The 14,200-nt window shown below is 35.1% G+C and overlaps 2 protein-coding genes and 3 non-coding genes across 5 annotated transcripts; 4 read left to right on the plus strand and 1 right to left on the minus strand.

Moving 5' to 3' along the window:
• Positions 1-468: 468 nt before the first annotated feature.
• On the plus strand, positions 469-8,860 carry LOC125859128 (origin of replication complex subunit 1A-like). The gene is made up of 16 exons (XM_049538847.1): positions 469-1,341; positions 1,452-1,587; positions 2,012-2,164; positions 2,264-2,404; positions 2,492-2,643; positions 2,724-2,823; positions 2,942-3,064; positions 3,141-3,302; positions 3,388-3,445; positions 3,534-3,712; positions 3,839-3,953; positions 4,103-4,173; positions 5,702-5,797; positions 6,081-6,157; positions 6,942-7,025; positions 8,430-8,860. The coding sequence occupies exons 1-16, from the start codon at positions 557-559 to the stop codon at positions 8,491-8,493; spliced, it is 2,496 nt and encodes an 831-aa protein (XP_049394804.1). The 5' UTR covers positions 469-556; the 3' UTR covers positions 8,494-8,860.
• LOC125861047 (small nucleolar RNA snoR28) lies at positions 2,072-2,149 on the plus strand. Its single transcript, XR_007445918.1, has one exon. It is a non-coding gene; the product is annotated as a small nucleolar RNA snoR28 (small nucleolar RNA).
• A 532-nt stretch (positions 8,861-9,392) lies between the features above and the next one.
• On the plus strand, positions 9,393-9,465 carry TRNAF-GAA (transfer RNA phenylalanine (anticodon GAA)). Its single transcript has one exon. It is a non-coding gene; the product is annotated as a tRNA-Phe (tRNA).
• Positions 9,466-9,823: 358 nt separating this feature from the next.
• Positions 9,824-9,896, plus strand: TRNAF-GAA (transfer RNA phenylalanine (anticodon GAA)). Its single transcript has one exon. It is a non-coding gene; the product is annotated as a tRNA-Phe (tRNA).
• Positions 9,897-10,703: 807 nt separating this feature from the next.
• On the minus strand, positions 10,704-13,313 carry LOC125859309 (uncharacterized). Its single transcript, XM_049539021.1, has 3 exons — positions 12,973-13,313; positions 12,082-12,301; positions 10,704-11,245 (listed from the first exon to the last, which is right to left on the minus strand). The coding sequence occupies exons 1-3, from the start codon at positions 13,225-13,227 to the stop codon at positions 10,803-10,805; spliced, it is 918 nt and encodes a 305-aa protein (XP_049394978.1). The 5' UTR covers positions 13,228-13,313; the 3' UTR covers positions 10,704-10,802.
• Positions 13,314-14,200: the final 887 nt, after the last annotated feature.

Genomic DNA, 14,200 nt, shown 5'->3' on the forward strand with positions numbered 1-14,200 from the left:
TTGTTGTAAACTTGTCTAGGACCAAATGTGTCTAATATAAAAAAAACTAACTAAGCTAATATTATGTTCTCAAACTCTAAACATAAATTAAGATGAACCTAATTAGTGACAAAAGATACAACTTCACATACTTCTAATAGTCAAGAACAACCTCGTAAGCACAAAATACCACTCCTCTCTAAAATTCATTTGTAAGATCATACCAAGTATGACATTTCTAGGATCAAATATGCCTAATATAAGAAACTAACTGAGCTAATATCCTATTCTTCAAACTCTAAATATAAACTAACATGGACCTAAGTGATAAAAGATATAACTTCATATACTTCTAACGGTCAAGAACAACCTCATAAGCACAAAGTATCACTCCTCCTCAGCTCTAAGTTACCATTCTCGCATTGACCTCTGTGCTTCTTCTTCCCCCTCAAAAGCCAAGGAACAGTGTATAAAATGCTCCTCAATATTGAAGGTATGTAAGTTCCCATTTCTTCAAAATATTGTAATAGAAGTAGCTACAATTCACAAAAATCCATTTTTTTTCTCGAATTTTTCGATGGATTTTGGTGAAAGTACGCCGAAGAAGAAATCGAAACAATCCATTAATACAGCACCCATTAAGCAGCAAAACCCACTTTCCATTTCCAGTTCATCTCCTTCAGATCCTATTTACCCTAAAACCCCACAAACCCTAAACCCCACCAATCGCCGCCGTTCCGTTCGCCTTAGCTCCACCCCTCAAACACCGGCGCCGCCGCCTCTATCGCCTCCAACTTCTGCCCGACGAGGTAAATCTCTGAACTTTACTCCGAAAAATGGTACCAATTCAGCTAAAAGAAGGAAATCTAAGGTTGCTGATTTAACCCCTGTTTTAACACCGGGACTTACTGAATCGAAGAGGAAAAGGAAATGTGTAGAGAGAAAAAATGTGGGTGTTGAGAAAAGAAGTGTTTCGAGGAGTTGTAAGAAGAGGGTGTATTATAAAAAAGTGGTTTTTGATGGGGGGGAGTTTGGTGTGGGGGATGATGTATATGTTAAGAGGAGAGAAGATGCTGGTTCGGACAATGAGGATCCCGAAGTGGAGGAATGTAGGATTTGTTACAAGCCAGCAGGGAGGGTAATTATGATTGAGTGTGATGAATGCTTAGGAGGGTTTCATTTGAAGTGTTTGAAGCCACCTTTACAGGAGGTTCCTGAAGGGGATTGGATTTGTGTGTATTGCGAGGCGAAGAAATTAGGGAAAATAATGGAAATGCCTGCACCACCCAAGGGGAAGAAACGGGTAAGGACTGCTAAGGAAAAGTTACTTGACAGTGATCTGTGGGCGGCTCGTATTGAGAGGTATATGAGCTTTCTATTTTGTATGTTAATTATAAAAACTCTTTGTGGTTTCTTTGATTTTGCCTATCAGGGATCGTGATGTTTGATTAATTGTGATATCAATGTTATAGTATATGGAAAGAAGTGGATGGTACATATTGGTTCCGGGCACATTGGTATATTATTCCTGAGGAAACAGATGCAAGAAGACAGCCACATAACTTAAGGAGAGAACTTTATCGGACTAATGATTTTGCTGATGTTGAGGTAATATTGTGGTATTCTCTTATCTGTCTTACAATGTATATGTTTTTCACTGTGGAAGTTATATGCCACCTATTTTGCTGCTTGAGGGTTGTAATTTTTGTTATGGTAGAAAATGTCATTTACCTGTTGATCAGTTCAATTGATTGATAACTTCCCAAAATCAAAAGACAGGTGTAAATGTATTGATCTATCATTGGGTAATGTTCTTGATAGAGTTCTCAAAAGAGAGAGAATGCAAGTGGTAAGATTTTACTTTTGGGGGTTTGGATGTTATAACGAATTTAGTGGGATAAGACTCTCACCCCAACGGAAAGGAGCCAAAGCTTCAATTTTTCTGCTTATCTGGCGGTCTGAATTGATTAGATATGTTACGAGTAAGTGACCAATTACATCTGTTAATAAAGGCCTACGATTCTATCTGCAGATGGAATCTGTCATCAGGCATTGCTTTGTTTTGTCTCCAAAAGAATTTGAGAAGGCAAGAAATGGTGGAGATGATGTTTTCCTTTGTGAATATGAATATGACATCCACTGGCATAGTTTCAAGCGCATTTCTGAGATTGAAGATAATGCTGTGGTATGTTATTATAAAATAATTTTTGATGATATTTGTGGAACCTTTTGCTCATGTCTGATGAAATATTCCAAATTAATAAGCTGTCTTCTCATTTGGTAGGATGATGATGAAGCTGAGAATGATGGGGATTGGAACTCTTGCGAAGATCAAGACTCTGACGGGGAAGACGATGTAGAATATGAACGGGAAAAACTAAGTAATCTATTAACCAGACCATCTCCAGCTCATCCTTTGGCTGCGGTATACAACTTGTCCTTTGACAGATTCATAGTTCACTTCTTCATGTTGCATAAAGCAGAAAGCTAATTAGTTTGTGTAAGAGTGCAGAATTCAAGAAAGGGTCGCTTTTTTGGACTACAAAAGATTGGTGCAAAGAAGATACCAGAACATGTGAGGTCTCATAAGCTTACTGAACTTGAGAAAGCAAAAGGAACCCTTTTGCTGGCAACTTTACCCAAGTCTCTACCTTGTAGGACTAAGTATGTCTTTCCTAAGGTGCAATCTTAATTCTTCATGCAATTTTCTCGGTATTTATCTGACAAATAAGTGCTCTCTTCAGAGAAATGGAAGAGATAACTACATTCGTAAAAGGTGCCATATGCGATGATCAATGCCTGGGTAGATGCCTTTACATACATGGTGTTCCTGGGACAGGAAAGGTATCTATTGGCTTAAGAGAATGCACTTGACTGATAGCATAAGGCAGTCATATATTGTTTCTATGTTTAGGCTGGTCTGACATTACTGATTTGTTCCTTCATCTGCACTGTGATGCAGACAATGAGTGTATTAGCAGTAATGAGGAGTTTAAGGTGTGAAGTTGATGCAGGGAGCATTAAACCTTATTGTTTTGTGGAGATTAATGGCCTAAAATTGGCTTCACCCGAGAATATTTACAGTGTAAGAATGAAATGCAATTCTCGTGTGATGCAGAAAATATCTTTGTTCTCTGAAATGTTTCTCTTGACTGTTTCAGGTTATTTATGAAGCACTTAATGGGCACAAGGTCGGTTGGAAAAAGGCTCTTCATTCCTTGAATGAGCGGTTTTCCAATGTTGCTGAACATAGCAAAGAGGAAAACCGGCCTTGTATTCTACTTATAGATGAACTGGATCTCCTGGTTACCAGAAATCAAGCGGTAAATGATGCATCCTTCTATCCACAATAGTAAATATCAAAACAAGCAAATTGCATATGTATGAGTTTTTTCCTTTTATATCCAGGTTTTATATAACATTCTTGATTGGCCTACCAAGCCACATTCCAAACTGATTGTTATAGGTGTGTGCTCAATTTGCTATCAGCATTTCCTTCCTTCTGTATTAGTTAGTACATGTGAAGATAAAATGGGAACTTCTCTCACCAACAGGTATTGCAAATACTATGGATCTTCCGGAGAAGTTGCTTCCGAGGATTTCAAGTCGTATGGGCATTCAAAGACTTTGCTTTGGTCCCTATAACTATCAGCAACTTCAAGAAATTATTTTAACTCGCCTCAATGGAATTGAGGCCTTCGAAAAACCTGCAATTGAATTTGCGTCAAGGAAGGTTGGTCCTTCTGTGGTTCACCTCTACAAGGAATTTATCTTTATTAGTTGATGCTAATCATCCCATTCACATGCTTGATACTTAAGTTGATTATTAAAGCAATGCCCACTTTACACATAAATCCAGGTGGCAGCTGTTTCAGGTGATGCACGCCGTGCACTAGAAATATGTAGGCGAGCTGCGGAACTTGCAGATTATCGTGTTAAGAAATTGCTACCAATTCCCGATTCTGCTGCAGCAGGTGACCTAAACGTCGAACTTTGTAGACATTAGTGGCAAGAAAGAAATACTTGGAATTCCATTAGAAAGAAATACACATTCATTCTGGTTTTGAACATCTAACATCCCTGGTAGGTTTATACAGATTACTTGTCTATGTGTATGTTTCAGGTAAAATGCTTGTCAGAATGGCAGATGTTGAAGCAGCCATTCAGGAAATGTTCCAGGCTCCTCATATCCAAGTAAGTCCAAAAGGAACACCCTGTGATGTAATTTCAACAGTCATTTTAGCTAGTGGGGACTTATCTTGTTGATAACAAGATATCAACAAGCTAACAACCAAGAGTCCACTCTCTTTTGATCTTCCCTTTTTTTGTCTTGCACTACTCTCAAGCCCAAACTAGTTGGTATCCGCTTGCGGGGGTGGGTAGAGAGCGAATGTAAAAAATAGTTAAATTTTCTCCTCTGCTTTTTTTAAAAAAAAGAAAAATATCAAACCACCAAGTGGGTTAGGCATAACCCCTATCTGTAAATATATAGCAAAAATTACAAGAAGGTGGATAAGACAACCTTCCAATACAATATGAGAAATGATCGAAGTCATTTCTATAGGACAGGTACACAACTTTCAGGGATGAGAGAAGAAGCATTTTTGGCTTCCATAGTAGTGGGTGTCAGTGAATGAACAGTACCACTCGTAGTAAAGCTCCAATTCGTTGTGATTTGGACAGTCAAAGTTTGTTGGAACTTTGGGGAAAGATGTCTAAATTGAGCTGGTGAAGAAGTTGATTGTGAAGAGGAAAGATGTACCTTGAGCTGGTGAAAAGGAAAGATGGCATCCTAGGGTGTGGCCTAGTGGTCAATGAAGTGGAAGGAGAACCATGAGGCCTCAAGTTCAAATCTCAGCGGAGACAAATAAATACTAGGTGATTTGTTCTTATTTGTTGTCTAAACCTTGGTGGATTATGTTACCTGTTACCTGTTGCTAGTGGGAGGTAGAGCAGGTATCCTGTGGAATAATTAGTCTAGTCGACGTGCGTGCAAGTTCGTCCATGCACCACGATTATTTGTAAAAAAGACCCATGTTGGTCGAGAATATCAGTTCCACTGGAGGTTGACGCAGGATAATTTATTTAGCTGATTCGTGGAGTTGTGGCTTTGAGCTGGGTTTTGAGAGATGGCAGTATAATATGGGTATTGAACAGAAGGGAAGATTTTTCTATCTGGGTGGTTTAAGGCAATTCTGTTGGTTTTTTCATGGTCAAGATGATCTAAATTTTGGTAGAGTGCTAGGAAGGCAGATGGATCAGGGGGGTTGGTATTGGTCATCTAGGTGTTGGCCAAAGAGATCTATAGATAACAATATGGCATAGAGAGTTCAGCCAAGAGAGCTCTGAGGTTGAAGCAAGTTACTGTTGCTATTGTCCCATCTGCTTCACCAAAAGTTTTCGGGTGTCCAAATTGGAGGTCTCCATAGGTTAAAATCCTATTAATTGCTAGAAAAATGGGAGTATTCTTGCATACATGTAAGTTTCGAAATGAATTTTACCAAGGACTTGCGCTGACCATCCCTTAGTACAAAATGGGAACTCCAATGATTTCTTAGTGAAATCATGTTAGGACTAGCTCTTGTTTTTCTCTATGGTTGATTCATAATGATGCGGCAACAAAGTGCTAGCTGATGTTTTCACTGGCTATAAGGGGGAGAAGAAGAGGAAGGATTTTGTTTTCATAGTGCTTGCAATATGTCTAATTATTTGTTTTGTGTAGGTGATGAGAAGCAGCTCCAAGCTGAGTAAAATTTTCTTGGCAGCTATGGTTTATGAGGGTCACAAGACGGGGATGAGCGAGACCACCTTTGACAAGGTAGTTTCCCGTCTTCTGCCTTTTGAAGTCTCACCTGCCTCTTGTGTGGCATCTATGATTTACTGATGTATCATGTATCTCTTGTAGTGAAATCATGCATCTTTTGTAGTGAAAAGAAAACACAAGTTATAATCGATTACTATTTTTCAATTAAAAGTCTGCCCGCTTTGATTCTACTCTTTCTTCTGGTTTGGTTTTTATGCACTTATATATAATCTTCTGGCCTATACATTAGCTTGGTTTCTGTTTAAGTTTGCTCCCTGAAATAATTTTCTCAATGCAGTTGGCAATAACTGTTTCCTGTCTCTGTACAAGCAATGGTGAAAAATTTCCAGGATGGGATATGCTTTTAAAAGTTGGGTAAGCCACAATATTCTTTAGCTTCCTGAAATTATCAAGCTATAAATTCTTAACCTTGGATTAATGAAGTCCAAAATCCTTGTTACTTTGTAGTATTTTTTTTATCTATTTATTTTATTTTGTATATTGTGTGCGGCAAGTCTTGATTTCTTAGCATAAGTCTGGTAGGATAATCCCCATTTCCTAACCTTGACACAGGCTTGCAGTGTTATCAAAAGCAAAAAAGCTCTAAGGTCCGTTGGGGATTTATGTGCAAATAAATCGTGGGCTTTAATGAAAAAAGGTGCTAAGGGAGACAAAAATACAAATATATATATATATATATTTAGTCTCTAAGACCAATAATTATAAGCATGAATGACACACATATGAACAAAGAAATTGATTTATTTTTTTTACAATAAAGTGATATTTCAATTGTTTAGTATCGGCTCTTCAGAAGAGGCTCATTGGCAAGGAAAAGTATGACTTAGAATCTCGATGACGAGACTGAAGCGCACATTAAGCATGGCGGCACTCAACACGTTTTGGGCCTTGTTTTTTAGGGCTTAAGCGCAACTTTGACAACACTAGGCTGTCATCGTAACAAATTAGTTCTGTGTTTTGATATCCTGTTCTCATAATGTTGTGAAGTAGATGTAATTGTTGATATGGATAGCAAGTTGATGCCAGTGAATGGTGACTGGAAATCAATGTTGCTCGGACTCTTCAAAAATGTCGGCACATGTGTGGAAATTCTAGTTCACTTTGTTAATTATCCTTCATTTATTTTGTTTGGTGGTAGATGCAAGCTTGGTGAATGCAGAATACTTCTATGTGAACCTGGAGTGAAGCATAAACTGCAAAAGTTACAGCTCAATTTTCCAAGGTAAGTTTCTTTATTATTCCTCAGCTGTATGTGACAAACCTTATAACTGAATTTTCTCTTTTAACTAAAATGCCGGTGTAGAATCTAATCCCAAATAATCAAATTTACATAATCATGTGTGCCTAAAGAGGTCCTAACAATAACAACTTTTTACTGATAAGACAACAACTACGCCTCAGCTCCAAACAAGTTGGGGTAACTTTTTTATGATACTCTCAAAAATCCATCGGTCAAGATATTTAGAATGAAACTCATCCTTTCGGCGAATGGGATTTCTAACTGGTTAATTTGTTCATCCATGCTTTCCTTGTTTAGCGAAAGTGCCACTAAGTTGGATTGGGGTTCATCAGCATTATTAAGCGTTGAATTGTGTGACCTGCCATTAAAATGCTTTTCTTTATAAGGAATAACCCTACTTATGGTTTTCAGCGCGTGCCTGATTCTTCTTTGGGGGCTTAAGCATTTTGGTTATATATGATTACAAGACTTGAATTCAAGATTTTAATTGTGTGAATCATCTTACGAAAGCTTATACTTCTGTTCATCAGCATTATTAAGCGTTGAATTGTGTGACCCGCCATTAAAATGCTTTCAGTATAAGGAATAACCCTACTTATGGGTTTCAACCGCATGCCTGATTCTTCTTTGGGGCCTTAAGCATTTTGGTTATATATGATTTACAAGACTTGAATTCAAGATCTTAATTGTGTGAATCATCTTACGAAAGCTTATACTTCTGTTTATATACTACAATCTTCAACATTAAGACTATGGATGGTTTTTTTATTAGGAAAGAAATGTTTCGGAGAGGATACGAAGGATGAATAACTTGTTACTCTTTCCATAGATCATATTTATTTATTTTAGATGACAAGGGAAACCCGCAGCCGCTACCCTTTGGGTGCGCACAGGGTAAAACCCCCGCTCGTATGCAATAGCTCGCAAACCACATAGGAGNNGAGGTAGCCCGCCCTAGGCAAGCCCGGTGCGACGAGCTCGACCCAGAAGGCAAACCCCTTGCTTTTGCTGGCAAGGGGTTTCGAACTTGAGACCTCCAACATGGAAGTCTCAAGCCCAAACCACTGAGCCACCTTGAAGGGTCATAGATCATATGTTTGAAGTAAAACTCTGTCTTATATATATTTTGAAGTGTTGGTAGTTTAAAGTACATCATATAAACTCTTGAATTGTTGGCATTTTGAAGAGATTATTGTGTATTGTTGTAAATACCCATGTTTTATTTGTTTTAATTCGTCAATACGAGGCCTTGTTAGGATGAAACCTTCACTTAGAGTTTCTAAAATGAAGAGAGTTTTACTTCACCTTCCGACCTTTCAGCACTTGGCAAGTGTCAGACTCTTGCAATGGTTGCTTTTGTCCTGATTCGTTGCGTTTTTGTTGCAGTGATGATGTTTCATTTGCCCTTAAAGACAGCAAGGAGTTGTCGTGGTTGGCTCGATATTTATAACTCATGAAACACCCATGAGTGTGGCTTAGAAGTCAGTGATGTTGGATTAAGAATGATGAGATCTCATGCTCAAGAGGCAAAAAAGCACTAGGCGATTTCTTTTCACTGTCCAAGCAGCTTTTTTGGATAGAGTTGCACAATACATGTGTTAGTACGAGGTAGCAGATATCAGTCGAGATGCATGCGAGCTGACAAGTGACTTGTGGATGTTTGAGTTTGTTTGCTATCTTTTTCCTTAATTGGTTTCACATCCTTGTTCCCAATCAAGATTCTTCACTAGAACAATCCTGTACTTTCTTGTTAACATTATTTTACTTTAATGTATACTGCCGATTTCGGCGTTGTGATTAATACTGTTAACCTGATCAAAAAAAAGAAAATTTCATTGTGTTACTCTCGTCATTTTTTTAGAAGCGTAATGATAGCTTGCTTTTGAAAAATAGCCATTGTCACGGAGTTTCAAATTCCACAAGGCGAAAACTAATGTCTTGGTGGAATTTGAGACTTATTATGATTGTATTTCAATTTTAAGGACTAAAAAGTGGTTATTTGCTAGAGTTGTTAGTACAATGATAATTAAGTCACATAATAAATGCTCTCAACTTGTTGTAACCAATATTTTTCATATCTATGTCATTCACAAGATAAAAGCAACTAATCGCAAAAAAAGTGGATGATGTGTATATAATTATTCCTTACTTTGAGAAGAAAAAAATATTGTTTTTGATAAGCCCTCAGTTCAGACCATCATAGTAGGCCAGTTTTGGGTTAGGTTGGCATCACATTCTGTTTAGTAACTAATATAATACATAGAATTCTTGTTGTCAATATAAGCTTTTGAATTTTATGGAGTTGGATCAAAATGTTATATACTTAACATAATAAAATTGTTATCACTTGCGGGGATAGCTCAGTTGGGAGAGCGTCAGACTGAAGATCTGAAGGTCACGTGTTCGATCCACGTTCACCGCATTTTTTTAAAGAGTTTTTTCATCCCAATTAAATCAATTTTCTTTCAACTAGCTCTCACTCATATAGTGGATTAACACACATGCATATTCTGTAATTTTCATACGTAACAACTAAATTGTGTGTGATCAATATTACTACAAGAGCTCCATGATGATTTTAAATCCGCTAAGAATATATAACTTCTCGATTAATGAATCTTTTATTTACGGCAAGGAATTCTGTTTGCTTAAAATGATATGTTTGATGTAGATATGTAAAATCAAAATGATTACTGTATTAGTTTTCATTTTAGCATATGCAAAAAGAAGTAACAGAAAACTTAGTTTAAGTAAGCAAATATACCATAATGTGAACACTTGCGGGGATAGCTCAGTTGGGAGAGCGTCAGACTGAAGATCTGAAGGTCACGTGTTCGATCCACGTTCACCGCATTTTTTTGTCCAAATTTATGATCCGACTAAACCAAATTCATCCCTTGTGTAAGGTGGGATAAAAAGAGAGACAAACGCTTCTTCTGTGAGGTTCTAATCTTATGACTCAAAACCCGAAATCTTTCTAATTAATGATAGAGGTAATTTCATCCATCCCACCCTACTTCTAGTTGGTTGTAAACTATGTTTTCCGTTTAGACTATCCTAATAAAAACCTTAAATTATGTTTAAAGGCCTTTTTAATCATTTTGCTTTGCTCATATGATTTTATTTTTTATTTTTTATTTTTTATTTTTAAAAACTCAAAATTAATGAAAAGTTGATCAAACTTGCCACATTGATAATGGTGTTTCAAAAGCTAATTAAGCTTGAAAACTTATCTTACCTACCACTTTCCTCTTCTTTCTGTTTTGTTCTTTCACTTGCCGTTCGATATCTATATATGTTGAAGTCTTACTAATTACTTTAAATTTGTACAGTGTAAGGCTCATTTAAAGGGAAAGTGCTCCCATCATGATTTTTTCATATTTTAGGCTTGTATCCAAAAACTCTAATTAAAAAGCGGAGAAATCTTATTCATTCGAGCACTATTTTTATTTTAGAAAATCAAACTTTTGTATAAAACAAATACCAAACACTAGTGGTCAAGTGGTAAAATAGTATCCTGCCATAATATTATGTGATTTATTCCTTAAATAGAAAACAAGGTAATTATTTAATTAAAGAGGAGTAAATTAAAATTCTAGCAATAACCTCAAACTCTCTCAAAAAAAAAAAAACTCTCCAACCCCCAAAAGCCTAAAGAAAAAGAACAAAATACAATTATAGTATATATTTTTTTTTCCCAATTGTATACATCAATTAATATAACTTATATACTAATAATAATGTTTCTCTTTCAAAATTTCACACTACTTCAACTGTCGTTATTAGATGTAAACTAGGGAAATTTTCCAACAAATCGACCGTGAGCATGGAGGCCCTCGGCCGTGGTGGCGGCCGACTAGAATACTCATCCTTAGAGGACGAGTATGTTAACTTGGCCGCCTCCACACGTTCGCGGGTTTTAAGCCATTTTGCTTGCATGTATTTTTGTTTACGCCATGGCCCAATGTGCATTTTCTTGTCCTTCATACATTTCTTGGCTGCCGCGCACAAAATCTTGATCAACGATAGCAATCTTTTGATTTTTCCAATAAATACTTCTGGTAAATTTTTTACTAATCGGTTGTATTCTTCACATCCTCGTGCCATTTCGAATTCGGCACGAAAATTTAGCTCTATGATAACTCTTACTTCTCCCTTTTTAGGATTTGATGAGTCAATCACATCTATAAATGTATGTTCACCTGTATAACATGCATATGATTAATAAGATCGTTAAAGTTATTCAAAATTTAATATATTCATAAAAATAATATTTGAGTGAATAAAAAAATGTGTCTGAAAAGTTCTTGTCATAAATTTTGTCCTTGGTGGATAGCCACAAATTAAACAAGTCATTTTCAGCTGTATTAGAAATATCAAAACTATGTAATTGGTTCATTACCATACATTAAAAGAGATTTTTATATGGATGTCATTCTCAGTTATAAAATTATTTATTTTAATATATAGTAAGTTAAAAGCTCTAGATGTAGATATAAAGTTGTCATTTTATACACTATTATTAAAAGATTTTAATAAGTTATCATTTCATCTCCATCAAAGGTTAAGATCTCCGGATTATTGATAGTTTAAATCGATCTTTAAGGTTTAATAAAAGATCACTCTTTATTCCAATCATATTAAAGAAAAATATAAATATATTAAAGTTTCTATACGTACTTCCATTACGAAGAGGTATTTATATTTAGTGTTGCTTCATAGCTTTGAAATAAGTGGTAAATAATTTGTTATAATAGGTTTTATTTAAATTAAGTACATTAATAGTGTAAGAAATTTTCACGTGATCGAGTCATCTTTACATTTTATAACAAATTACTTACTTATTTTCAAGATTATAAATCTCACATTTTAAGGATGCTGCCTGATAGCATATATATACTTTCACTAACTATATAAAGTTTCTACATATTAACAAATGTATATAATTTAGGCTTAAAATTTCATTACTTCATCGGTATATATAACTTAAACTCTTTACTAAAAAGAATTTTATTTTTTTAAAAAAAGAAGAAATTACCTGATGGAATATCTGGAGAGTTCTTCCATTTCGACTTGCAAATTGCAGAGTTGAACCCTGCAATTTGCAGACGGCTGCAAACCTCCTTCATGAGGCAGGTCTTGCAACCGTCATCCGACGTTCTCCGGCAACTACATATAATTCCATTTCCTTCTTTTATTGCCTCCTTTGTAATGCTTCGGATTTGTGATTCTAAGGAAGTAGTCCGATATAGTACACCCTAACGAAATAAAAATATTTACATAATCAAATTACTAAAAATATAATTACAAATAGCTTTATTTAATAACATAAATTGAGAACTAGAATAAATTGTATCTTATAAAATTACACCAATTATGTAAGAAAATCAGTATAAAATCATCACATAATAATAGGACTTTAAGTTATATGCATGAAAAATATAAAGAATCTTTATACTATCAGTTTAATTTAGCCGACAAATTATTATTCTATTTTTCGTAGTAATCAAGCTTCCCTATTATTGAAAACAACTTAACTAATTTAAAAAGGAGAAATTAGCTACGAAAAAAATTAATTAATGAAATGGCCGTTAAGTAATTAATTATCGGATAGGAGAAATGCAAGGAAATGAAGACTATTGTTAATCGAGAGAGCAAAACTAGGAAATAGAAAAATTTCAAAACAAGACCCTTTATATTATTTCTAATTTGATTCTAGAGTCTCGGAGCAACATTAAAATCTACCTCTACGTGATTATAGGTTACGAGCTTCAACCGTGATATATAGCAATTACAAACACTACATTAGAGCAAACTTTTCACATCACACATTCTACTGATTAATGTGCGGGATTCTTTGCGCCCCTTGTTAATTTGTGATTAAAATTTTATTTAAAAAAAAAAAAATTGAATATCTGAAATTACTTACTTGTAAAAGCTGATGTTGAGTTTCCCAAAATTGATTATCTTCAACATTTTCCGACTCATCTTTTTCTTCGCCTTCATCATCATCATCATTTTCATTTTCATCACAAAAATCGAGACGAATACTTTTCAATGATTCGTTATTGAGAAAACCAAAAATAGTATCGGAAATATTTATCGATGCGGGGTCGCCGGAAAATGTTACTATTTCCGACTTATCGCACGTTAAAATCCGATGACTCATTGTTCTTCTAGCCATAACTAACCATAATAATATCCTAATTCTCTAAATGGAGCTAAATATATATAAGAATAAGAAGCTTATAAATTTGTAATGTGACTAAATTTAATTCGGGAAATGGCTTTATATAGTTACCAAGAATTTTTGGGGAAAAATAAAAATTAAGTGGACAAAACAGCAAGGATCCACGTCAGTCCATGTCGACTATTTTTATCTTTTTTTTCCCTAAAATATTTCACCTAGTCTAGTATTGTCCTCCTTCTGGTTTTTAAATGCAATTTATTGACGAACGAGATTCAATTAAACTCAGTGATAGGGTTATAAAGATCGAAAAAGGGTTAATCTGACATCTTTTATCAAAAATTAATATATAAGTGTGTGGATCAAAGGATGTATAAAGGTTTCATGTTGTCGGTTGAAGAGTGCAAAGGCAAAAAGGAGCTTGACAGGAAGACTCAAGAATTTAGTAGGAACAAAAGTCAGTCTTAGTGATCCAACTGGTTCGAATGGTAGAATTATCGTTCAATGAATAAAATTAGAGATGACAAATTGATCTTCCCCAAAAGATCACTCACATCGATGAAAAAGTTTGGCACCTAGCTAGCTGAAGTATTTTTTACGAGTGGTAGATACTCATTTTTTTTTAACTTTATCAAAATATTATCCACACACCCGCTATTTAAATTATCAATTCAATTTTATTATATTGAATGTAAAAATACATCATAAAATAAAGATTATTTCCTTTCCTTTCTTATCAGAGTTGGGCCATAACGCTTATTTATTGAAAAAGTCAAAAGAGTAAGCGTACGAGATCGATCGAAATCCCAAATTACTAGCATGTCGTAGATTCGGTCTAGTAAATACAATAAATTACGTTATTAAAACATTAAGTAAATATAGTAAATTACGTTATTAAAACAAAACTGACAATATAAAAAATATTACGCGATCAAAAATTCAAATTGCTTCAAATCCTTGACTCATGAAA

Source organism: Solanum stenotomum, chromosome 3, assembly GCF_019186545.1.
Source record: "Solanum stenotomum isolate F172 chromosome 3, ASM1918654v1, whole genome shotgun sequence".
Taxonomy (NCBI): Eukaryota; Viridiplantae; Streptophyta; class Magnoliopsida; order Solanales; family Solanaceae; genus Solanum; species Solanum stenotomum.

What these genes read in the sequence shown, in the direction of transcription:
- LOC125859128 (XM_049538847.1), top strand. Translation starts at nt 557, where the DNA reads ATGGATTTTGGTGAAAGTACGCCGAAGAAGAAATCGAAACAATCCATT. An exon ending in TCCCGATTCTGCTGCAGCAG is followed by an intron (nt 3,954 to 4,102) that starts GTGACCTAAACG and finishes TGTATGTTTCAG; the next exon opens with GTAAAATGCTTGTCAGAATG. An exon ending in TTACAGCTCAATTTTCCAAG is followed by an intron (nt 7,026 to 8,429) that starts GTAAGTTTCTTT and finishes TTTTTGTTGCAG; the next exon opens with TGATGATGTTTCATTTGCCC.
- LOC125859309 (XM_049539021.1), bottom strand. Translation starts at nt 13,227, where the DNA reads ATGGCTAGAAGAACAATGAGTCATCGGATTTTAACGTGCGATAAGTCG. An exon ending in CTCAACATCAGCTTTTACAA is followed by an intron (nt 12,302 to 12,972) that starts GTAAGTAATTTC and finishes TTATTTCGTTAG; the next exon opens with GGTGTACTATATCGGACTAC. An exon ending in CTCTCCAGATATTCCATCAG is followed by an intron (nt 11,246 to 12,081) that starts GTAATTTCTTCT and finishes CATGTTATACAG; the next exon opens with GTGAACATACATTTATAGAT.